This window comes from Heterocephalus glaber, unplaced genomic scaffold (assembly GCF_053883595.1).
Source record: "Heterocephalus glaber isolate CG9 unplaced genomic scaffold, H.glaber_assembly_v1.0 deba00001429, whole genome shotgun sequence".
Lineage (NCBI taxonomy): Eukaryota > Metazoa > Chordata > Mammalia > Rodentia > Bathyergidae > Heterocephalus > Heterocephalus glaber.
This window is the reverse complement of record NW_028258294.1, coordinates 30,637,842-30,663,673: the sequence shown is the minus strand read 5'-3', so window position 1 is coordinate 30,663,673 and position 25,832 is coordinate 30,637,842. Positions and strand designations below refer to the sequence as shown.

At 35.5% G+C, this 25,832-nt stretch overlaps 1 protein-coding gene across 2 annotated transcripts in view; it reads right to left on the bottom strand.

Moving 5' to 3' along the window:
* Window positions 1-733: 733 nt before the first annotated feature.
* Window positions 734-25,832, bottom strand: part of LOC101719875 (NXPE family member 2) — a 29,467-nt gene continuing 4,368 nt past the window's right edge. Inside the window, exons 3-6 of one of the 2 annotated variants that reach the window (XM_004856628.4) lie at window positions 16,422-17,155; window positions 12,654-12,715; window positions 2,763-2,978; window positions 734-2,375 (exon numbers count right to left, since the gene is read on the bottom strand). In XM_004856628.4, coding sequence (XP_004856685.2) covers window positions 1,840-2,375; window positions 2,763-2,978; window positions 12,654-12,715; window positions 16,422-17,155 — 1,548 coding nt within the window. In that variant the 3' untranslated portion in view covers window positions 734-1,839. The remainder of the gene's footprint in view (window positions 2,376-2,762; window positions 2,979-12,653; window positions 12,716-16,421; window positions 17,156-25,832) is intronic. The other variant, XM_004856629.4, reaches the window with a different exon arrangement.

The following is a 25,832-nucleotide window of genomic DNA, read 5'->3' as shown; positions in this document are numbered from 1 at the left end:
TGTATAAAATGATTAATCACTTAGGCAATTAATGATGAAATGGTTAGAGAAATAATTAGATTTATTTTAATGTTTACTTTAGGAAGAATTAGAACCAAAGGGTAGCTCGATACATAGAGTAAATTTGTGATATAAATTACCTTGTTTCTATGTTACCTTATGCAGAGGAGTCCAGTCCTAAATTGGATGACCTGGTCTTTGCACTGATGCTATAGCATTACAATTTCATTTCCTCTCACTGAAAAACATAGTCCAGCCAGGTGCAGTGGTACACACCTGTAATCCCAGAACTCAGTAGGCTAAGAGTTTAAGATCAGCCTTGGCTACATAGTGAGTTCAAAGAAAACCTCAACAACATACTACATAGCAAGACCCTGTCTTAAAAAAAAAAGAAGAAAAGAAATACAAATGTGAATCATTCTTGAAAACAATATTCTGACTCTTAGTAGTCAGAATATATTAATGGAAAGGGTGATTACTATTATAATAAGAGGAAGATGCAAAAGCAAAGTTTATGAAGTCATTTGAGGTCCTCTGCAGGGATCTCATATTATGCCATCATACTTTTAGGGTCAGTAAATGTCAAGGTTTCAGGGTCTGTATACTGACATAATAATACTAAGTTGGTTTCTCTCGATGAGCTTGTAGATTTTGGATTGCGATCCTTGAGTCCTAATGGAATCTAGAGAACAACTGGTTACCAAGTTTCAAGTAATTTTTCTAAGCAAAAATATTACTTTGTTTTATCCTTTTATTGGTACATTTTAGATGTACAATATAATGACATTCATCATTGGAAATTTGCACCTTTACATACTCTCTTGGTTCTTATTTTTCCCCCTTCCCCTGCCCTCCCTTCAACCCCTCCATCCCTCCCTATTTACAAAGATTTTGTTGCCATTTTTTCATTTTTTCATATTAATTCCATTCCCTTCTTTCCTTTCCCCTACTCCTCCCACTTCCCCCTCCCCTTTGCCCCTTTTAAAAAGAGTACTATTATAGTCCTATATAAATCACATTTTCTCTCAACTTAAATCATTTCAGCTATGCATTTATGGGTGGTATCTTTCTTAAAATTAAATTTTGGATGATGACAGTATACTATTTAGATAGACTTCAAGCTCAGCATTGGAGACATGTTTTCAAAATTTGAGGGCTGGGGCTTTAGCTCAGTAGTAAAGCACTTGCCTAGAATGAGGGAGGTCCTGTGTTCAATTTCCACTACCACACAAAAAAATTTTAAAACAGAATTTGTTTTCTTCTTCATAGCAGCATCATTCACAGGTGTGCAGAAGGTGAAAACAACTCAAATGTCCTCCAACAGATGAAAGGATAAGCAAAATGTGTTATATGCAAAGGAATAACATTAATTCATTTTTTAAAGTAAGTTTTTATACATGCTACAACATGGATGAATCTTAAGGACATTCTGTTAAGGTAAAATAAGCCAGACACAAGATGACAGATACTTTATATGATTTCATTTATATGAGTAGTCAAATGAATAGACAGAAAATATAATAACATTTCTAGTGGATAGGGGTGAAGGAGATAAGAGAATTATTGTTTAATAGGTACACAGTTTCTATTTGAGATAATAAACACATTCTGGAAATGGATCAGATGATGGTTGCACAACATTGTAAATGTACTTAATGCCACTAAATTGTACACTTAAAATAGTTTCAATGGTAAATTTTATGTTATATATTCTTAACTATAACTGAAATTTTTTAAGAATTTTATTTTCTCATACCTTGGATTGCATTAAACTATTTTTGCAGTATATGTGAAATCATTGATTGAGAATGGGTAATGCTATTTTTATGTATTTTTCCTCTAGCAAATGTAGTTTAAGAATATGCCAATCTGATTTGCGATAACATAATCAGGTGGGTGCACATTATTACTGAAATATGCTATTGTCATGTCCCAGGCATCAATAATACCCACATTGAGATCCACAAAAATATCCCTCAGGATAAGATTCTGAACATAGCCATGAAAGTCACTAAACATCTCTGCATTTTGATGTACCTCTCTGGTGTTTTCAGTTTTAAGTATCACCTTGGTTTCCGGGCTTCGTAAGAATAGACGTTCAATGGCCTTTTTAATATTGATAGCCCTGCGGATGAAGATGCTGATGGGGAAGGGTCTGAAGTGCTGGCCAATGGTGATGACAATTGCTGTGTCTTTGTCTCCTGCCACTTGGTCAATTTCCCTTGGGATATAGTTTTCATCTTTCAGTGAGAACCTCTGTTGGGTAACAAATGGATGACTATGTTTTCTCCATTGGATCAAAATGTGTCTTTCAACATCCAGAAGAATATGTGTTTTAAAGACCCCAGTTCCATGATGATCAAAATATTTTAAGGCTGATGGAAAACAAATCAATAAATCTTTTAACAAAGGGAAAATGATGCAACTTTAAAACGTATAAAACATCTGAAAAGTTCTAACCAACATCACTTCTTACTAGAGAATGGCTGTTTGTGCAAAGCAGAAAATTTTACTGGAAGCATTGAAATATTAATAAATTCTGATTTTTTTACAGAATACATGACGAGAAAGAATAGAATAGCATTAATGTCTGTGATTGAAAAGGTAAATTTTAACTTTTTATTTAAAGCCCAGAGTCAGGTTTGGTAAATTAAAAATAATAACAAAACAAAGATCACAAAAGAAAAGTAAAAAATTCTAATCATTATTTTTTAGAACTTCAAAAATCAACTATAACTTCAAAATAAAAATAAAATACATACTTCTCATAAAATTTTTAAAATAGTAAATCCATTGGCGTAGTGTTGAATCTCCCATGAGGTAAACAAGTTTTCTTTGTAAGCAGTCATTTATACTTTTTGCTGTATTGAACTTGGTTTGTTTGCAAAATGCTGTTATCCAACTTCCTTTCAAAGAATAACCACTGGGGAAAGGGGTCTTCATTCCCACCTGGCATTTCTTTTCTATATTCGCACTCTCTGGCAATAAAAATTCCCAGATAAGTCATTTTTATTACTGCAAATTATTTGTGAAATACTTTCCTTATTTTCCCCTTCCTTTTCTCTTTTCCTTTCATTCTTCTTTTCATCTCTGTTCCTGCCCTTTCTTCCCCAAATATTTATTTAATGAAATCATGTTAAACAGGTGAATTCAAAGTTCTCATTGAACAGTTTTTCGTGGATTAGGGATCAGTTTTCCCTTGTGCATTCACAATATCTCCCTGGGGTCTACCTTGTCCCCAAGTCCACTCAACTGTGAGACAGCTGACCAAAATTAGGAGAAAACATGTGGCCGTGAAATAGCAGAGTTCAATAGTCTAGCTGAATATTTCACCAATGACATTGGTTTTGCTGAAATGTAACTCTCTTCCTCCTCAACTACCCTCGAAAGAAGCTTAAAAAGGTTTATGAAATAAGTTCACACATTTATTAATATATTAGTTTTATATTAATTATTATTAATGTACTTATTTTGTATGTTCCATGATTATTCTTCAGTTAATCAAAAATATCTTAAATGAACATAATATTTTCATGTGGTCTGGCTAGTGCAGAAAAAAAGTGGGACCATAACTCCTTGTTCTGAACACTCCACTAGTAAAATAACCTAAACTGGTCACCAATTCTTACTCAGTTTTCACCCAGGTAAGATTCTGAAGCCACTTGTATATTTGCCACCCAAAAACCACATTTTTGTCATCATCTCTATTGTTGAGATTTAAAGTGTAAGTTTAAGACCTTACATTTATTCACATTGAATTACATCAGATATGTAAGTGCTTCCAAAAAAATAAAAACATGACACTATCTTTTAAGAACTGCCTGGCTTTAATAGAAATTACTACCCAGATAGAAGAGAAGCAATAAAGGTGTAATGAAGGGCTGGGGATTTAGCTCAGTGGTTCCACCGCCTGCCTCACAAGCACAAGATCCAGGGTTCAATCCTCAGTACCAAAAAAAAATTAAAATTTTTAAAAATTTTTAAAAATAAAGGTGTAAAGAAGACTGGAGAGTTGCTGTAAGGATGATGGTTGCCCAGGCAGAGAAGTGATATATCTTTCTCATGGACTGTGAGCTTTAGATCTGGGTTCATGATTTATTTATATCTATGTTCTCCACAGGGTTTAGCCAAGTTCTTTGTATACAGTAGATCTACAGTAAACATTTGCATGAAAAAGGAATAATGAATAAATGTGTACCTATTATATGTTATAGGAAGAAAGAAATTGGCAGAGTGGTGATTGGTAGCAAAATTCAGCCTCTCTGAGATCTGAAATCCAGACTCTAAAAAAACTTGGTGAAGAAAAAAAGAAGCAGATGACCAGAAGATGAAAGAAAATTAGAAGCTACAGAGAAGTTGGAAAGGTGACCCACAATGCAAAACAGGAAACAATTTAGACTCTCTTCCTGGCTCTCCAGGCTTGCAGGGAGAGGAATCTGGCTCCCTAGAAACAAGGTAAGCACCCAGGGCTGGAAGATCCCAGGAGAAATGGCAGTAGAGGTCATGGCCATTGTGAACTGCAAAAAAATCACTGGGTTTTGCTCTGAGGGGACTCCTTCCCCTATAGTAGGGAACAACCAGAAAGGGACTTCAGTGCGGGCACTCAGAGAGTGCTTGATCAAGTGCCATTGCAGGAAGGAGTTGATTATTTAAATTGGGGGCTCAGAAAGACTAAAAACAACTCATTTCAGGGCTCCTAGTGTTACCCTCCCACAGTGATTGGATGCAAAACAGCCACAGGAGACAGCCACAAAAAGGGAGCAGGCTAGAAAGAGATCCTCCAAGAAGTTTAAATTCAGGCTGGAAAGGACACAGGCCCAATGCCCCACAGTGAGAAGCCAGGTCCAGTTTGAATTGCACTCAGAAACAGCTGGGTCTAAAAGTGCCTACCACCATTAAGTACTTGAGCCTTTGTACTGCTGCTTACATCCACCACGGATCTGAAGCCTGATTGCCTTCCTTATCCACCAATGTGGGCAAGGACACATCTCAGTGTGGACATTATCACAACCTGGGGTAAAAAGAGGGGCCTCTGGGGCCGGGGATTTAGCTCAGTGGTTCTAGCACCTGCCTCATAAGCACAAGGTCCCAAGTTCCATCCCGGGTATCAAAAAACAAAAGAGGGGCCTCTGGTATAAGGGGTGCCCCTCACAAACCCACAGCCCATAAGGCTAGGTGAAGAAAACTGAGACCTGCTGACTCCAAAACTGTGGATCCTAGAAAGAAACTACTCGTTCAAAAATACAGAGAAAACATTTTTCACTGTTTGTGCACTAATTTTCTTTCTTCTTTTTCTTACTCCTTTTTTCTCTTTTTCTTTTCTTTTTTCCTTTTATTTTTCTGTTCTGTTCTCCACATTTTCCTCCCTTTTTTCTTTTAACCTCTACTTCTCATTTTTTGTTTCCTTTATATAATTCTATAAGTATCCTTCTATTCCATAATAGGCTCCTTCTTAGCACTTTTCTCTCCTTCTTGTCCTCTCCCATTGTTCAAATTTTCAAATTTTTCTTCTTGCATTCTCTCATTCCCAAATCTGATATCTTTAATAATACAAACATTAAGCTTCATTAATCTTCACATACTTAATTCTATGCTACTACTGCTGAATTATTTCCTATCATTAATAGAGGTATAGTTATCACATTTAGTAGATGTACCCTGTATGTCAATGTTTGGTTTACCTTAGGATTTATACTATAATTGTAGATTTCTTTTCTAAGGTTAAGGGTGGTACATTATTGGTACTTATGTCAATATCTAGTTTGTCTTGGAAGATATTACCATTGCTTATTTACTTGATATTGCCATGGTCACATAGTTGTTGATATTAATAGGTTTTCTCTGTATGGCAATACCTAGATTACCTTTGTGACATTAACAATACTGTGGTCCATTAACAGAGAGCTGGACATTAGGCTAATTACACTGAACTGCCACACTCCATATTAATAGAGGTGGTTAGATCTTGGAACAGAGGCAAAGAACTATAGTTAGCCACACTCTGAATGCATCACTGAAAAACAGACTAACTAAAGAGACTTCCATACTAGGAACAAAGTATTTTCATTATAAGCAACCACATGTCTAAACATAAAACAACAAAACCAAACAAAAAACAATACAAAAATGAGAAGACAAGGCAACAAAATGCCTCTCAAAACTCCCAATATTTCCAAAGCTGATCCAGGGGCATCAAAGGGGAAAAAAGCAAAAGACACACAGTCAAATTATTCCAAAAGATTACAGGGGAGATTAAAATACAGATCAATAAGATTCTGAATGGGTTCACAGAAAATATAACAGATAGAGCCCAGGCTCCTAGGGCAGAGAAGCTCAGCTGGTCCCAGCACCCAGAAGGAAGCTCCCCATCTCCATCCCAGGATCCTAGGGTAGAGAAGCTCAGCCAGTCCCAGCACCTGGAAGGAAGCTCCCTGCCTCCATCCCAGGCTCCTAGGGTAGAGAAGCTGAGCTAGTCCTAGAACCCAGAAGGAAGCTCCCCCGCTGCCATCCCAAGCTCCTAGGGCAGAGAAGGTGAGCCACGTGGGTGACAGAAGCACCTCCACCCTGTGGAAATGAGAAGACACATAAACAAGTCTCAAAAACAGACTTCTGGATCACCTACAGCAACCCCAAAGGGAAATGAGATGGAACAATCTGATATTCAACCACCCGGACTCTATAAACTGGCAACAAAAGAGGATCTGGGAAAAATGAAATCAGAAATAATTACTCAGATAACAGCAAAGATTTTGCTCATGGTGCAAGACATGATTAATAAATCTAGAGAGGACACAGATAAAAAAAATAGAGGATCTGAGGAACATGATGGAATCCCAACATAGGAAACAAATGGAATCCATAAAACAGATACAAACAGAATTCCAAGAGATTAAAAACTCCATCGAAAGTCTGCACAGCAGAATGAACCAATGTGAGGATAGAATCTCACATATAGAAGATAAGATTGCTATTAGTGAGGAGGAAAAGAAAAACTGCTTTAAAATTGTAAGGGAACATGAGAAATCAATCCAGCAGCTGCTAGATGATGCGAAGAAGAATAACATAAGACTGATTGGAGTCAATAAAGAAACAGGAGAGAGTGGAGATGACATTAAAAAACTCATCACAGAAGTGATGGCAGAAAACTTCCCAAGGAGGGGAAAAGAACTTGACATACAGATAAGTGAGGCATATAGGACTCCAGCTAGCCTTAATCAAAAAAAATCTACACATAGGCATATAATAGTTAGGATTCCAGAAATCCAACAGAAGAGCAAAATTCTACAAGCAGTGAGAGAAAAGAAACAAATCACATACAAAGGAAAGCCCATCAAAATAACAGCAGACTACTCAATGCAAACCCTCAAGGCAAGAAGAGCTTGGAGTGATGTATTTCAAGCCCTAAAGAAAAACAGCGTCCAACCCAGATTGATGTATCCTGCAAAACTATCTTTCAAAATTGATGGAGACATAAGATACTTTCATGACAAAGAGCACCTCAGGAACTTCATGAATACCAAACCAGGACTCCAAAATATTTTAGACAATACCCTAGGAGAAGACAATGAGGATCACAACCCGAGGAAACTCAGCAGAATGAAGCCACTGGGTGTGACAAATTAAACACAAAGGGGGAGAATCCAACAAAAAGAAAAAGTCATGACAAAGCTTTTAAAACTTTTAACTTCATCTCCCTAATGAGTGTATAATTCAATCTTATTATTGTACTGATTAGTATTTTTCTGATTCTAGAGTTGCACACCATTCCTTGTGCTATACTGGCTATTTATCATCTTCTTACATCTACAGTTTAATTGGGTTGTCTATTAATGAGCTCTAAGAATTCTTTATTATTCTGCTCATAGGTTATATGTATTGTAAATATGTTCTGTTTAAGGACTATTTTTCATTTTAAAGATGTCATTTAAAGTTCTAAATTTTGATGGAATCTCATCTATCAGTTTTTTTCTTTTATACATCATGTTTTTTGTATCCTAGGTAGCTCTTGCCTACCCTGAATTCATAAATATTTTCCCTTATAATTTCTTCTTAATGTTTTATACTTTTAGGCTTTCTTATTTAGGTTCATAGATCCCTTCAAGTTATTTTCATGTATAGCAAAAAAGAGTTGAGGTTAATTTTTTATATACGGATACCAGGTGTTCTAGTGCCGTTTGCTGAAAACACTGTCTCTTCCTCGGCTCTTGAATTGAGTTTATATTCTATAAAATGCTAATGTTAAATAATCTTTCAAAACTCAGTGGACCATATATGTGTGGTTCTATTTCTAGATTCTCTGTTTTATTCCAATGATCTATATGTCTTTCCTCACACCAACACTGCCTTGATTACTGTAGCTTTAGAAGAAGTCTTAAAATTAGGTACTAAATGTCTTCCAACATGGTTTTTGTTTTGAACTTTTCTAGGTCCTTTGTACTCCTTCATAACTTTTAAATTTCAATATCCAATTCTTCATTTATAGCAAGTATACACAGACCTGAATTTTTATATATACCTTGTGTTTTCTAATCCTGCTAAATTCAAGTACAAGTTCTAGGGACTCCTAGAGATTTCTTAGTATTTTCTCTGTAGATGATCATTTCATCTACATATAAAGATTTTCCTTCTGCCGTGTCAATCCTATCCTAGTTGTGTCATTTTATTGCCAGGCTATTTTGGTGGGGACTAGGTTTCAAACTTTAATGGACAGATAAAGAGTAAGCATATCTGCCCTTGTTCCCCACCTTAAGGAGAAAGCACTGTATCTTCTCCATTTATATAAGGCATTCTCGCTGGAAGCATGGAGTACATGTCTTTAATCTGTTGAGAAGGTTCTGTTCTACTTCTAGTCTCCTGATAGCTTTTACCATGAACAGCTGTAGAATTTAGTCCAATACTTTTTCTCCAACTAGTGACAGGATCATATGGCTTTTTCCTTTCCTCTGTTAAAATGATGACTTTTGGGGGTGGATCTTCCAGTGCCGAACCAACACTGCCATCCCTATAACAAAACCACTTTCTATATCCTGCCAGATCTGACTTCCAATAGTTTGCTTCATTAAACAAATTTCTATCTATGTTCATACTTTTTCTTCTATTATCTTTATCCAGTTTTAGGATTAGCACAATGTTGCGTTCCTAAAATGAGGGGAGAAGTGTTCCTTCTTTTTTCTGCTTTAATTGTTTGATATAATGTATCAGTTAAAATGTTTATGAGCCTGCTGTTGTCATATAGGTAGGTTTTCAAGCTAGGAATATACTTTCTTTAATAGATGCTGTTCAAATTTTATATTTCTTCCAGAGTTAGTTTCATTAACTTGTCTTCCAAGGTACTTCTTAGAAGTTGTCAAATTTATTTCAAAAAAGATTTTTGAAATATGCTTTCTATATCCTTTTAAATTCTGTAAAAGCTGTGGTAATGTCTCCTAGATTTTAATATTGTAGTTTTAAAAATGTATCACTGATATTGTGTAACAGGAAGAAAAGGTCTAAAAGACCAGGGGAATTGGGAGGGGTAGGGGAAGGAAAAAAAGGGAAAGGAAAAAATATGAGAAGAGGAAAAAAAATGGAAACAAGGTCTTTGCAAATAGGGAAGGGTGGAGGGGGTGAAGGGAGGGCAAGGGAAGGGGAAAAAAATAAGAACCAAGATACTCATGTAAAGGTACAAGATCCCAATGATGAATGTAACTGTATTTTATACCAAAAATGTACCAATAAACTTAATGGGAAAAAATAAAAAATAAATATATATATATATATATATATATATATATATATATATCAGATAATGGAGGTCATCTAAATACATAAATAAAATATAATCAGATAATGGAGGTAATAAAACAATCAGGAAACTTACAGAAGACCCTAGTGAAAAGCTAGCAAAGCTAAGCAAAACAATACAAAACATGATTGACCAGTTTAGCAAAGAACTAGAGTCCATGAAAAAGTTCCTAACAGAAATCACAGAAAAGTTCCAAACAAAAATTATATTGCACATATGGGCAACAGAAGTGACCAGTGTGAAGACAGAATATGAGAATTAGACGGTAAGGAAGCTTTTAAAGATCAGTTACTCAGAGATACCTAAAAAAAAAAAAAAAAAAAAACAAGAGAATGGGAAAAATGGATACAACAGCTGCTAGATGACACAAAGAAGACCAAACTAAGATAAACTGGAATAAGTCATAAATCAGAAGATAGCATAAAGGAAAATTTTAAAAACCTGTTTCCAGAAGTAATAGCAGAAAACTTTCCAAATATAGGGAAATAATTAAACATACAGATAAGTGAGGCACATGGAACCCCAAATAGCCAAACTCAAAAGAGAACCTCTCACCTTATATCACAGTCAAAACACCAGAAGGCCAACACAGGAACAAAATCTTAAAAGCTATTAAAGAAAAGCAATAAATCCCTTGTAAAGGTAAAGACTTGATACATCAGACTTCTCAACACAAACCTTAAAGGCCAGGAGAGCTTAGAGTGAACTGTTTCAAATTTAAAAGGTAATAATTTGTAACCCAGACATATTTATCCTGCAAAGCTATCTTTCAAAAATTGATGAAGAGGGCTGGGGATTTAGCTCAGTGGTTCCACCACCTGCCTTGCAACCACAAGGTCCTGAGTTTGATCCCCAGTACCAAAAAAAAAATTGATGGAGAAATAAGTTATTTCCATGACAAAGAGCACCTTAAGAAACTCATGACCACCAAACCAGCACTACAAAAGTTCTCAAGGATATCCTAGGAAGCCAATGGTGCCAAAAAATCTAATAGAATGAACACACAGGCAGGGTGAGCAGTAGTTAAGGGGGTGGGGTGGGGTTAGCAACAGAAAAATAATGCAATAATGGGGATACATCAATACCTTTCAGTAATAACTATTTATGTGAGTGGTCGCAATTCCCCAATGAAAAGAAACAGATTGGCAGAATGGAACAAGAAACAAAACCCAATGATATGCAGATTACAAGAAATACATTTAACCTAAAAGAAATATACAGATTAAAAATCAAAGGATGGTAAACAATATTCCATACAATGGGAACCCAGAAAAATGCAGAAGTATCTATCCTAATTGCAGACAAAGTGGATATCAAGCTGAAACTTAGCAGAAAAGGCAAAGAAGGTCGCTACATATTGATTAAGAGAACAATTTGACAGGAAGAGATAACAACTATAAATATATGTGCACCAAACACTGGAATTCCTAACTTCATAATACAAGCACTACTGGACATAAAAATATCAGGTAAATACCAATACAGTTATAAAGAGGGATTTCAATACCCTGTGTCACAAATAGATAACTCAACTAGATAAAAAAATCAATAAAGCAATATCAAAGTTGAACCAAACCTTCAAACAAATGGACTTAATAGATATCTACAGTGTTCCACTCAACAATAGAATATACATCCTTTGCAGCAGTGCATGAGACTTTAATAGACCATATGCTAGCCCATGAAGAATGCTTAAATAAATGCAAAAGAATCAAAATTATCTCATGCATATTATCAGATTATACTGCAATGAAACTAGAAATCAATGGATGGAGGATTATTACTAATTTGAGCTAGGGCCTGGGCTACATAGTGAGTTCAAGGCCAGCCTGAACTACATAAGTAGACTCTGTCTCAAAAAAACCAAGGCTGATTATTTTAAGGTTAGGTCTTATTTGGGGGGAAAGAGAGTAGCAAAAGCAATCCTGGGCAATAAGAGCAAAGCAGGAAGCCTCTCAATATCTGACTTCAAATTATAGACTACTACAAAGCAATAGTGATAAAAAAAAAAAAAGCATGATATTAGCAAGGGAAAAAAAATAGACATCTGGATCAAAGGAACAGAATATAGGATGCAGAAAAAATTCCAAAAACAGTCAGCCACTTGCTCTTTAACAAAGGGGCAAACCCAAAATATAAATAAAGAGCAAAATAAGACAGATAGGAAATAGTGAAGTTGATCTTTTGGGAAGGGGAACAACAAATAGAGGGAAAGGGGAGAGAAGAATGGGAAGGGAACTTTAAAAAATTAGGATGTGTTATGTACATGTACCAATTCCCCATGAAAAATGTAATCATTATGTACTGCTTTAAAAAGTTTCTTAATGTATATCATTTGCTTTCCTGAAATTAACTTTAATTCTAGTGTATCAGAAACATCATTTTATAAACAAAACAATTTTTTGTTGACCACTAAAGTTCATGTGACAAAACTGAAAAAAAAATGCAGAAATTGCTATTTTGTAAAACTTTAAGTGAGGTGATTTGGCTGAAAGAGAAATTAGAATCCACCAGAGAAATTTCTAAACCCTGAATCTGTGCATCTCATTGGAGACATTTTTATATAGAATCAGCACCCAATTATTGGCTTTTAGGGAGTAAGTGGGAATACAAATAACGTGTATATTCTGAGAGAAGGCAGCTGGAATTATTGGTTTTCTTGGACTTGTATATCTGACTCAGGATGAAAATTAGCTTAAAGTGATACAAAAATAATTTTGAAGAATAAAATCCCTTCTTTAAAACCTAAGGTGGTTGATATACAAATCATTCATCCTAGGAAACAAGAGATCAAAGTGGCCAATGTAGAACAAATACCCTTTTAAATTAATAAATTGGAAATACACAGGAAAAAGCATGCTAGACTTACTGTTACATGGTAAAACATTGATGGAGGCAAAGTTCTTCATCATTTCAATCCCTATGTTGGACCTTCAAGAAATGGGAAAATAAGTTAGTCTAACATTTGTCCAGATGTTAGAGTAAGAATGTTTCACTGGTTTAGATTGGTTGAACCACTCTAAACTCTCTGAAAATGCTTTTTCCCCCCATTATTTTGATCCTTTTTCTTTTAAATTTTTCTATTATTTGTTAATGCATATTAATGATACAGAATAAAGGGTTTCATTGTAGTATTTTCATACATGCAATAATATATTTTTAGCAAATCCATTTAAGATAATCTTGGGAAATAAATTGGTCAGAATGCTGAAAAACTATCCCTAGCTGATGGCAGTGAATCTAGGAATCTAGAGACCTATAGTAATTCAAACCCTATCAACTGCCCAGCTCCCCAGTAGTAGTGGAGATTTCTAGCCCCTTTTTATTTGTTTATTCTGAGACATGGTCTCACCAAATCATTAAGTCACCCAGGGTTGGCTTATGATCCTCCTGCCTCAACCTACCAGAGTGCTGGGATTATAGCCATGTAGCCCTACACTTAGCCTCTTATCAACTTTTGCTAGTGCTCCTCAAATTCAAGCATCCCTTAGAATTACCTGGAATATTTGGTCCAAATTAGATTGCTGAGCCTTACCCCTAGAATTTCTGATTCAGTAGTTCAGGGATGAGGCTTAAGAATTTGGATTTCTGGGCTGGGGATTTAGCTCAGTAGCATCGCACCTGGCTTGCAAGTGCAAGGTCCTGAGTTCAATCCCTGGTGCCAAAAAAAAAAAAAAAAAAAAGAATTTGGATTTCTAATAAACTCTCAGGTGAAGTGGAAGCTACTGGCCCAGGTACATGAATGAGAATTCTGTCCTAAATGATTACGTTACCTTTCTGCTCCTTTAGTTTAGTCCAACCTCTCTGCTGCCTGCTTTATTCTGAAATACAAAATTTTTCCTTGATTTTTCATCACCAACCTACATCACCTACAGGACAAAGGCCAACCAGCTTACAACTTCCTGTGAGAGTCTAACTCTTCGACTTCAGCTTCATCCATTCTTCACCATCACAAGTCCCCAGGTGTCTATTTTCCATAGTCTGATATCTCCTTGAGAGTAGGGATCAGGCCATTGTTATTCACTGTAATATTCCAAGTGCCCAGCACAGTAAATGTTGTCTCAGTATATCAGTGCTAAGAATTAAACTGGTGACTGTATCTGGCCAAGTCAAATTTATTCTGTCAGAATGAAATCCATTTTGGGGAAGGTAGGACTTCCAGAGCCACAATCTCAGAAACCTCTAGGATAAATAAAGAGAACATCTTCCAAGACTGATAAGGATTGCCTAAATCCCAGGAAAGGAGTTTTTAGATCATCAGAATAAGATACATTTCATCAAGGATGTCATAGGGCTGGAAAATTGAGAGGCGAGGGCAGCTGGAGAATGGTGGCTACCTAGAGTATTGAGGGTCCTGGGAGACTGTTCTGTGGTTCACTGACTTAAGAATAAGGTAGATTGTGATTCCAACTATGACTCTACAACTCACTAGATCAATAGCTTGACACTGGCCACCTATTTAATATGTATGTGCTTAAATTTCTTCATCTCTATGATGGGAATAATAACAGTCAGTCCAGAGTATTTTCCTGAGGATTAAAGGTGCAATAGAAGGGAGGCATGTACCTTCTAGTAGGTGCTCAACAATGGTCACAATTATTATTACTGAGATTCCCATCATATCTACCGTTGGCACAAGATTAAAATTTGTCTTAGTGGGAATTTGAACCTGATCAAAACATTTATTCTCCTTCATCTATCTCAGGTAGGGTTGGGGATGGTAAAAGAGACCAAGACCATAGGATAAGGGATATTTACATATTTTGATGATAAAATCAATAAGTGAAGGTAAGGAAAGGGTAGAAGGGAAATCCTATAGAGATGCAGGGTCATTTGTGCCTTTCCCCCTCCTGTCATTGTAATGTTTTAATTGAATTTGAACTTGAATTTCCAGGATGTTATTCTATCCAACTCTTCTGAATGTATGTCAGAAAACTAAGGCATGTGTATAGCAGCAGTTCCCAAATTGTGGAACCAAAGTCTCTTAAATGACCCATAAAGTAAGCATTCTCCAGTCAAATAAGTTTGGGAAATATTATATCGCTGTTTGGAAGTATTAAAGTTTCTGAGACGTCCTGCTGCAAAGAATCCTATTTAATCATTGTCTTATATTCCATTCCACTTTCTCTTTCATTCAGCAGTTATTGAGAACCTTCTCGGTGTCACGTGATGGGCCTGTGAGACATATTGTTGGCCCTCAAAGCTTCCTGATACTCATAGATGCCCTCTGAGGCCCTGCCTCTCCCACTCATGGTTCTCGGAGTACTCCAGTTTGCTCTTGCCTCAGGTTCTCTCCTCTCTCTTGAGAATGGATTTTCCTCAAAAGTCACATGGCTTGCTCCCTCACTTCATTCAGGTTGCTGCTCAAGGGAGCCTTTTAAAATAGCATGAATCATCACATTTCAATCCTTTACTCCAATGACTTTCTGCTACAAATTATTTATTTGTTTGGTATCTTTCTATCTATCTAAAATACTAATTCCTAATTCCTAGGGCTGTGTCTAGAATATAAAAGGTGCTGATTAGTTACAAGTTGAATGAATGTGAAAGCATAGTTATTGCTTCTCAGAACTTTGAATTTAGCAGAATATATAAAAATACATTGAAACTAATGGTGTAATAAGTGTTATGTTGAGAAGGAACAAAATGCAATAAAAATATAGGACTGGTAGGTACTTCCATGATAGGAATGCTTCCTGGAGGATTTGACTCTAAACCGGGGGCTGTGAATTCCAGAGCAGAGAGAAAATATTGTCCTTTTGTGAAATAAAATGAGTTCAAGTTGACTGACAAAAAGCAAAGCAGTATACCCATGAGACAAGAGCCTATAGCATTAGGCAAGTCTTTGTAAACATATTAAAGTTTGAATTTATTTCACACTTAGAGCCATGGGGTCATATTAAGAGTTTTAGGCAAAGAAAAATAAAAAGCACATGTGCATTTCAGAACATTAGTTTAGGTGCAGTGTAGAGAATAGCTTGAAAGAAATATGAACAAGGGCAGAGAAAACAGCGGTGGAGATTGTCACATAGTTTAATTGAGGTATGATGATAGCTTATTCAAAGACAGAGGTAATTGGGATAGATAGGCCGTAGTTGACAAAGTATAGAATTTGATGATTCATTGAATTAAAGGGTAAAGTAAACTGAATAATGATACTATTCACTTCTTTGGCACATTCCCTACTAATACTGGTAGGATTAGTATTCCATGTACTACATTATAATAAATGCAGGTGTATAAAAATTACTGAATTTTGGGGCCGGGGATGTAACTCAGTGGCACTGCGCCTGCCTGGCAAGCACAAGGTCCTGAGTTTGATCGTCAGTACCAAAATAAATAAATGAATAAAAATAAAAAATTTTTAAAATAAAAATTACTGAATTTGGAAGTATTACAGATGATATTGAAAAGCAAAAAGTATATACTACGTACAGAACTTCATTGGTTATATTCCTTTTAGCAAATAGGTGATCTCGTGGGCCTTGTGAGCATACTACTAGATGAGCTGACTGGTAAGGTTGTATCTGAGTATAATTCAGTCAACATCAGTTGACATAAGACAGCTCAATTAGAGTTTGGTCTGATTCAAAGTCTACTTTCCTATTGTCCTTATGGTATTTGAAGTCAAGTTTACCTGTGCAGAAGTCTCCATTCTTCCTTGCTAAGATAGGAAATGTCTCTGTTTCTGGTGCTCATGTGAGTCAGAGCCTCACAGGGAATGTGTGGAGGTTTCACACAGTAGAAGCCTTCTTGGTCTCGAGCATCCAGGTACTGGCATAGTTCAGCACTTGAGTTAAGGGTCAGGCCACATTCAGAAAGGACTTGGGAAGTGCCATTAAAAAACTGGCCCATGAAGATCACTCTGTCATAGCCTTGTTTCCTTGCCCTCCAGAGAGCTGATGCCCCTTCACTGGGGTGCATGAGCAGCACAGACAGGGAGACCTGGCCCTCCCAGAACAGAGTGAAGCTGACAAGGTAGGTGCCATTGTTGAAGTCTGTCACCTTTCCTGATGCACCAGCCTTCAGGGATGGGGAGGACATCCTGGCCCTCAGGAAGTCCCCGCCATATTCCTTCCTCTGTCCCAAGTGGTCCCTCGCCTCCAGTAGGACATCCAGCTGGTCCCCACTACAGTACATGTCTTGAGGGTTGAGGATGGTGACCACGCTGTGTGCAGCACTAGTGGTGGCATTCAAATGGGTAAAGGGTCTGGGTGGGATCAGCTGGTCCATTTTCTCCAGGATCTCCCTGATTTTCAGTTCAGTCTCTGTTGGTGAAACTGTTCGGTTCTGAATTGTTTCAGAGCTTGGAAATTTTTTGAAGATGCTCCATTGTTTCAGGATAATGGGGTTTCTCAAATGGAGCAAGAACTGCAGTGTTGGGGGAAAGAATATATTTATTATATATATTATATATATATTCACAGCAGATAATAGTTTGCTTTTCAATATAAATTAATACAGTTCACTTTATGTATGTAAGCATGATGAAATTATCAGAAATCAATTCTAACTAGGTTTCACTTATGGATCTATAGAAATTAATTTCCACATAGTGTAACTTCTCTACTGCCAGCAGATGATTTCTTTTGGATGTCATTGACTAAAATAATTTACTAGATATAATAAATATGTATTATTTCATTATTGAATTTTTAAATTATCCTCTTTTTTATAAAGATAGTATATCCACATTATATAAAATGTGGGAAACAGAGCAGTGTCTCATTGGACATTGTAGCAATGTATAAGGGTTATAAATAATGTTTCTTACCTAGAGTACTAAGAAAGATTTGCTCAAATGAAATGCTTATTACCTGACAATAAATTCTATCATATAGGATGGATGGAGTAACTGAGGAGTAACTAATAGGTGCACAATGGAGTAACTGGAGGAATATTTCCATCAGTCTAAAACTGTTCATGTACTGTCACAGTCACATCATAGAAGCACATTTAACCAGTCGACCTCCCAGAACCCAAGGATTACAGACCTGTGCTATTACACCCAACTGACTTGTTTGTTTTGTTTTTGTTTTGTACAAACTGCTATTTTTTACAACTGCTATTTAATGTTTGTACAGAAAAGCTTGAATTTCAAGTATATTATTTTCTGAGTCGTAACAGTCGTCAAAAATTTTTCTGGAACAGCAAGGCATAGTGATACACACTTATAATCCCAGCACTCAGGAGGCTGAGGCAGGAGGATTGCCACAAATTCAAGGTCAGATTGGGCTGCATAGTAATTTCAAGGCCAGCCTGTGCTACATAGTGAGACCTTGTTTCAAAAAAGAAAATTGGAAATAAAAAGATTTTTCTAGAGTAAAATATTTATGTCAAAATAATTTTATAATACGTACCATATTCTAACAATTAGATAGCTACATTAATGAAAGATTCATAGAAATCCATCTTTTGATTGGTGACATTAATAGCTGCCTGCTTACCAGGAGAAATCAGATACCTCAGTTGACTAAATCTCCCTTACAAAATTCATCAATTTAAATATTTTTTTGTAAAATTATACATTGTCAACAAAAGTATTTTCAAATTTCATAGGTGAAAGTGGAAGCTGATTATTTATTAATCATATTTATTCTCACTTCAGTGTTTCAACTTTATTTTCCTTCAAATACTTATATTTTTCCTGTTCTGAATTGCCTATTTCCTTTGTCCAATTTTTTGTATGTTCTTTGATTTTTTCATTTCCCAGTTGATATTAGATTTTCATGTAATAGTCATTTTAAGATTTAATCTCCCAGTTTAGTAGAAAAATATTTTTTTACCACTTCATTACTTGACATTTTAAAAGAATTTAAACTGGGTGTGATTTGTACAAGCCTATAATCCCAATACTCTGAGAGGCTATAGAATCCAGTCACAAAATTTAAAAATAAGAGAGGGGGAGAAGGAGAAAAGAAGGAAAGAAGGAAGGAAGGAAGGAAGGAAGGAAGGAAGGAAGGGCTGGGGATCTAGCGCAGTGTGAATTGAGTCAATTCTAGCACTCCAAAAATTAATTAAATGATTGATTAACTAGGAGCATTTAATATTTATAGTTGAATCATTGAAAAATAATTTTGTGATTTACTTTTGCTTCTCATCTTAGACTACTCTCCAGTTTCATTTTCTAATTTTTATTTACCTAAGGAAGGAAAACACACAAGTGCCATTTGCAACTATTAAAACTATACTTAGTCCTATTTCAAGACAGGAATAAGCATGTAAATTTTCCTTACTAAAAGTGAATAATTTAACAGATATACAAGTAGAGCTCCATAAGTACATAAGAGTTTTAACTGTTTGCTAGGGGCAGCTAAGAATGGCTTCCCAGAGAGAGGAAAATGGGGAGTTATTGCTTAATGGTTGCAGAATTTCTGTTTGTGGAGATAAAGGTTTTTCTTTTAATAATTTATTTGTTCTTTAATTGGCAAAATTATATATAGTTATGGCATATAATGTGATGTTTTGACATATGTATACATTATGGCATAATTAAATCAAGTTAATTTATCACCTCACCTAGCAATCTTTTGGGGGGCATTTAAAATCTACTCTCTTGCCAATTTTTAAGTATATTATTATTATTATTATTATTATTAACTAACTATAGTCACCATGCTGTACAATAGACATACAGAATTTATTCACCCTGTCTAAATGAAACTTTGTACACTATGACCAACATCTTCCCATCCTCCTCAATAGCTTACCTCTATCCCTGGTAATAACTATCCTACTTTTTGCTTCTCCATTTAACTTTTTTAGATTCCACATGCTGTATAAGTGATATCATGTTGTATAGTGCTTGCTTTGATGGTCTGGCTTATTTCACTTAGCAGGTACTCCAATTTCATTCATGTTGTTACAAATGACAGGATTTCATTTTTTAAGGCTAACTAGTATTAAAATGTATGTGCAACACATTTTCTTTGTCCATTCATTCCTTGATGACTACTGTGAATAATGCTGCAAGAAAACAGGAGTACAGATCTCTCTTCAACATACTGATTTTATTTCCTTTGGATAAATACCCAAAAGTGTAATTGCTAGATTATATAGTAATTCTATTTTTAGTTTTTTGGGAATGTCCATATTGTTTTCCACAATGGCTGTACTAATTGACATTCTCATCAATAGTACCCAGGGTTCCCTTTTCTCGCCAACCCCATCAACACTTATACTTAGTTTTTGGTACCGGGGATCAAACTCAAGACCTTGGGCTTACCAGGCAGGTGGCTGAACCACTGAGCTAAATCTCTGGCTACACTTAGTTTTTTATGTTAGCTATTCTAGGAATTGTGAGGTGATATCTCTTTTTGGTTTTAATTTAAATTTTCTTAATGATTAGTGCTGTTGAGTTTTATATGATTTTAGGTCATTTGCCTGTCTCCTTTTTTAATTCATTAAGTTTATTGGTACATTTTAGGTATACAATGGCATTCATCATTGGGAATTTGTACCTTTACATGATATATCTTGGTTCTTATTTTTTTCCCCATTCCCCTGCACTGCCTTCAACCCCTCTACCCCTCCCTATTTGCAAAAACTTTGTTTCCATTTTTTCCTTTTCTCATATTTTTTCCTTTCCCTTCTTTCTTTTTCCCTACCATTCCCACTTCCCCTTCCCCTTCTCCTTCCCCTTTGGACATTTGCTTCCTATATTTCATATTACATATTATACATTTTGATCCTCATTTACACTTTCACACCAGAGAAACTATTTGGTATTTACATATGTGTGTCCTACTTATTTCACTTAAGAGTATCGCCTCAATGTACATCCATTTTGCTATAAATGTCTCTAGTTTCTCAATCTTTATGGCTGAATAGTATTCCATCTTTTTTTAAACCCACATCTTCTTTATCCAGTCTCCAGTTGATGGGCAATTGGACTGTTTCCAAGTTTTAGCTATTACAAACTGTGCCGCTATAAACATGGGTGCCCATATATTACTATGGTATGATTCTTTTACTATCCAACTATCTATGCAAATCCATGGACATGGATATATTTTCACTTATTTATGAATTATTTCTTTCATTAATGTTTTAAAATTTTTATTTTCTGATAGACTATTTGTTTTCCATTGAGTTTTGAGTTTCTTATATATATTGATTGTTAACTCTTTGTCCTATGTATGGCTTTCAAATATTTCTCCCATTCCATAGGTTGTCTCATCATTAAGTTGACTACTTCCTTGGCTGTACAGAAGATTTTTGATGCAATTCGATTTGTCTTATTTTGCTTCCACTTCTTATCTTTTTGGGATCAGAAGCCAAAAAATCTTTGCCAAGATTTCTTTCTTAAGGAATTTTACCTTATGTTTTCTTCTAGTATTTCACAATTTTAGACTTTACATTGAAGTCTTTAATCCATTTTAGTTGACTTTTGTACATGGTGTGAGATAAGGGTCCACTTACATGCTTCTGTATGTGAATTTCCATTTTTTCCAACATCATTTACTAAAAAGACTGTCCTTTCCCCCATTTATGTACTTGGCATCTTTATAAAGGATCAATTGGCCATATATGCATGGATTTATTTCAGGGCTTTCTGTTCTGCTCCATTGGTCCTTCACCATTTTTATGCTAGTACCATACTATTTTGATTACTGTAACTTGTAGTAAATTTTGAGATCAGACACTGTAATGTTTCCAATTTTGTTATGTTTAGTTATTCAGGGTTTTATGGTTCCATATATATTTTAGAATTATTTTTTGACTTTTATGAAAAATGTCATTAGAATTTTGATAGGGATTACACTGGATCTGTAGTTCATTTGGGGTAATATAGACACGAATTATATTAGTTTTTATAAACAATAAGTGTGGATATCTTTCCATTTATTTATGTCTTCTTCAACTTCTTTCATTAATGTTTTACAATTTTCAGTGTATAGGTCTTCAATTCCTAAGAAATTTACTTGTTCTCATGTTAATGTACACTAGATTATTTTTTGGTTCCTTTACTGGGTAGTTTGTTGTTAGTGTATAAACTGTTACTAATTTGTGTTTGTTGATTTTATATACCTTAATTTTACCGAATTACTTATTAGTTCAAACAGGTGTTTTGGTGAAGTCTTTGCAGTTTTCTGTATATGAGGTCATGCCATCTGCAAACAGGAACAATTTAATATCTTTCTTTCCAATACAGATGTTTTTATTTATTGTTTGCTTATTTTTTTATAATTGCTCTAGCTAAGACCTCTGGTACTATGTTGAATAGAAGTGGTAAGTGTGGACAACTTTGAGTTATTTCTAATCTTAGAAGAAAAGCTTTCATCTTTCATGCCTAATTATGATGTTAACTGTGGGCTAGTCATACATATATGTCTTTATTATGTTGGGGTACCTTCCTTCTACACTCAATTTGTTAAAAGTTATTGTCATGGAAGGATGTTGAATTTTGTCAACGTTTTGTGTATCTGTGCATATGATTACATGGGTTTTGTCATTCATCCTATTAGTGTGGCATGTATATGACTGAGTAACAATTGATTCATGTGTATTGAACTATGCTTATATCCCTGGAATAAATCATATTTGATCATGGTCAATGATCCTTTTAATGTGATGCTGAATTTAACCAGTATTTTATTGAGAATTCTTACATCTATGTTCATCAGGGATATTGGCCTGTAATTTTCTATTTTTCTAGTGTACTTGTCAGGCTTTGCTATCAGTGTAATACTGGTTTTATGAGTTTGGAAGTATTTATTCCTCTTCAACTTTTTTGAAAGAATTAGAAAAGCTCATATTAATTCTTTAAATGTTTGGTAGAATTCAGCAGTTAAGCCTTCAGGTCCTGAGATTTCTTTCAATTATTTTTCTGGTACTGGGAAGTAAACCCAGGCCCTTTCCATTGAGCTCATTTACAGTCCTTTTAAATTTTTTTTTATTTTGAAACACCCTCAAGTTGCTAAGTGGCCCAGGCTGGGCTCAAACTTGTGATCCTTCTGCCTCAGCCTCCCAGAGTGCTGGGATTACAGGCATGTGCTCATGGGCTTTTTTTCTTTAATATTTATTTACAACCACAACCATACACTTTTTTTTTTTTCGGTGCCGGGGATCAAACTCAGGTCCTTGTGCTTGTGGGGCAGGCAGCGGCACCACTGAGCTAAATCCCTGGCCCCTCATGGGCTTTTCTTGATGAAAGAGGTTTTTTTTACAAAAAAATTATTACTCTGATCAGATTTTATATTTCTGCATGATTCAGACTTGTTAGGTTATATATGTCTAGAAATTTATCCATTTCTTCTAGTTTATCCAATTTGGGGGCTTATAATTTTTCATGTTGGCCTTTCATAATCTTTTGTATTTCTGTGGTGTCAGTCATGATATCACCTTTTTAAATTTCTGACTTTATTTATTTGAATCTTGTCTCTTTTTCTCTTAATCTAGCTAATGAATTGCATTTTAATAGAACTAGCTCCTAGTTTTGTTATTCTTTACTATTGTTTTTCTAATTTACAGAAATGAGTGAAATAGAGACTAGAAAAGCAATTTAAAAAAAAACAAAAACTAAGAGGTAAATGTAATCAGAAGAATCCTCAAAAGACAGAAGCAGAAGAGGAACTACTAGACAGATGGCAGCATGAGAAGGAATCAGCCCAATGTTGCCAACTTTCAAGATGGAAGATCCATGAAAAACAGACTGTCTAGAAACTGGAAAGGGACAAGAAATAAGATTTTTTTTCCTCTAGAACTTCCTTCAGAAGACATTGCACTCTGTCAACCTCTTAATGTCAGCCCAGTAAGATCAATTTTGGAATTTTGACCTCCAGATATGTAAGATAACAAATTTATATTGTTAAAGCCATTAAAGCTGAGGCAATCTGTTGCAGCAGCAATAGAAAACTAATGTAACGGTAGTTTGATAGTCTTCAATAATTTCAACATCTATGTTATCTCAGGATTGGTGACTATTGTCTATGTTTTCTCAACTTTTGATTTTCCTAGTTCTTCATTAACTGTATAATTTTAGATCATATTCTAGATATTTCATACATTATGATTTGAGAGCCTGTGTCTTGTTTAAATGCTAAGGTTAGTATTTTTTTAACAAAGCATTTCAACTAGCTAGAGGTACGCCACACCACAAGTTTCAATTCACCTGTGGGCTCTAGCTACAGGTCTGTTCAGTCCTCAAAGTCTTTACCGTCCTATTTGAAACTTGTCCATTTTACCCAGTCTCTATGTATATGACATCCAGTGGCCAATCTGGCACCTGGGCAGTGGCGCATCCTGTAATTCAAGTCCCAAAGCCTTTGACACACTATTTAGGTCAGATCAGCATATGCTCAACTAAAAGTTGAGCTCTGGAGTTCACATTCCACCTTAGGAGACGGTTCTTTTGAGCTTCATTTTCACTACAATCTCCCCAGACCCTTTCTGGCTTTTCTTTTAATCCCTACTTTTGGTCCTCCAGCCAAAAATGTGGGGCAGAAATTTTCCCAGCCTGAGAGAAAATCTTAACATATTTCCCTGTAGTACCTATCAAAAGGCAGGAATATTTGAACAAGGTCTGGTACCACATTCTGTTCTCAACCCTAAAGGTAAAGACTGTTTGGATAAGAGTCATATATAGAATAGAATGAGGCATATAAACTTCAACAGAATATAGTAAAGGAAAAAAGTTAAACATTTTATTCTGAAATAATTGTAGACTTACATGCAATTGTTAGAAAGAAAGGAGAAATCTCATGTGCCTTTTGCCCAATTTACCCAATAGTAACATCTTCCAAAACTGTAGTAAAATCTACATATTGACACTGTTATGGTGAAGAAAAATAAATTTCCCTCATACTTCCTTTTTATACCTTAACCCCTGGCAACCAGTCACCCATTTCTTCTCTATGTCTATGATTTTGTCATGTCAAGAATATTATGTAACAGAATCACATAATACATGAGCCATAAATATGAGCCAAAAAAAAGTTTGTACAAGATACTTAATATTAGACCAAAAGGAGGAAATTTTCTTTAAAATACACTAGCAGTAGCAGGACCAGGATCACCATTGAGTGCTCAGTTTCACTCTTAGCTCAATTTCCCTATTCTTTTAAAAGCCTATTACACACACACACACGCGCGCGCGCACACACACACACACACACACACAGATTGCTATGATTAATGTTTATGCCTCCACCCTCAAAAAATTCCTATGTTGAAGTGTTGAGGCCCTCACCCACAATGGTAAGGTATTAGGAAGTAGAGCCTTTGGGGGAGTGATTAGATCATTAAGGAAGATCCCTCATGAATGAGATTAGAACTCTTATAAAGAACGCCCCCCCCAAAAAAAGAAACCAAAAATAAAAGAGACCTCAGAGACTCTTTGCCTCTTCTACCTTCTGAGGACACAGTGAGAAAATGACCATCTATACTCAAGAAATAGATCTTCGCCAGACACTGAATCTAGACTTTCCTTTTCTTTCAGTCTGTGTGTGTGTGTGTGTTTGTGTGTGTGTGTGTGTGTTTAGGTGGAGGATTACTGGGGATCGAACCCAGGGCTTTCTCACTGAGCTATATCCAAGAGCTTATTTTATTTTTTATTTTGAGACAGGATAATAGTAAGTCACTAAGTTGTCCAGACTGGGCTCAAACTTCTGATCTTCCTGTCTCAGCCTCCCAGAGTGCTGGAATTCCTGGCATAGATCACCATACCTGGTTCTGGACTTGATCTTGGACTTCCCAGCTTCCAGAAATAGGACAAATTAATTTCTATTGTTTATAAAACACCAAGTCTATGGTACTCTTTTAGAGAAACCCAGAAAAGAAACGTGTTATACATACATGTACTCACACATTTCTCTTATGTGTGGATAGGTATATTTCAAAACTTTATACTTTTTTTTTTTAGCAAACCCTAAGATCTTTTACTGTCCATGATACATCTAACCAAATGTCACCAATCATTACAAAGTAGTCCCCTTCTCTGTTATTTTCTCAGCCACTGGTTTTTTTCATTCCTTATCAGAGATTTTGAAGAACTTGGCTTGTGGTCTTCTTCACCACTAAAAGTCGTGACATCCTCCAGGTAGACTTC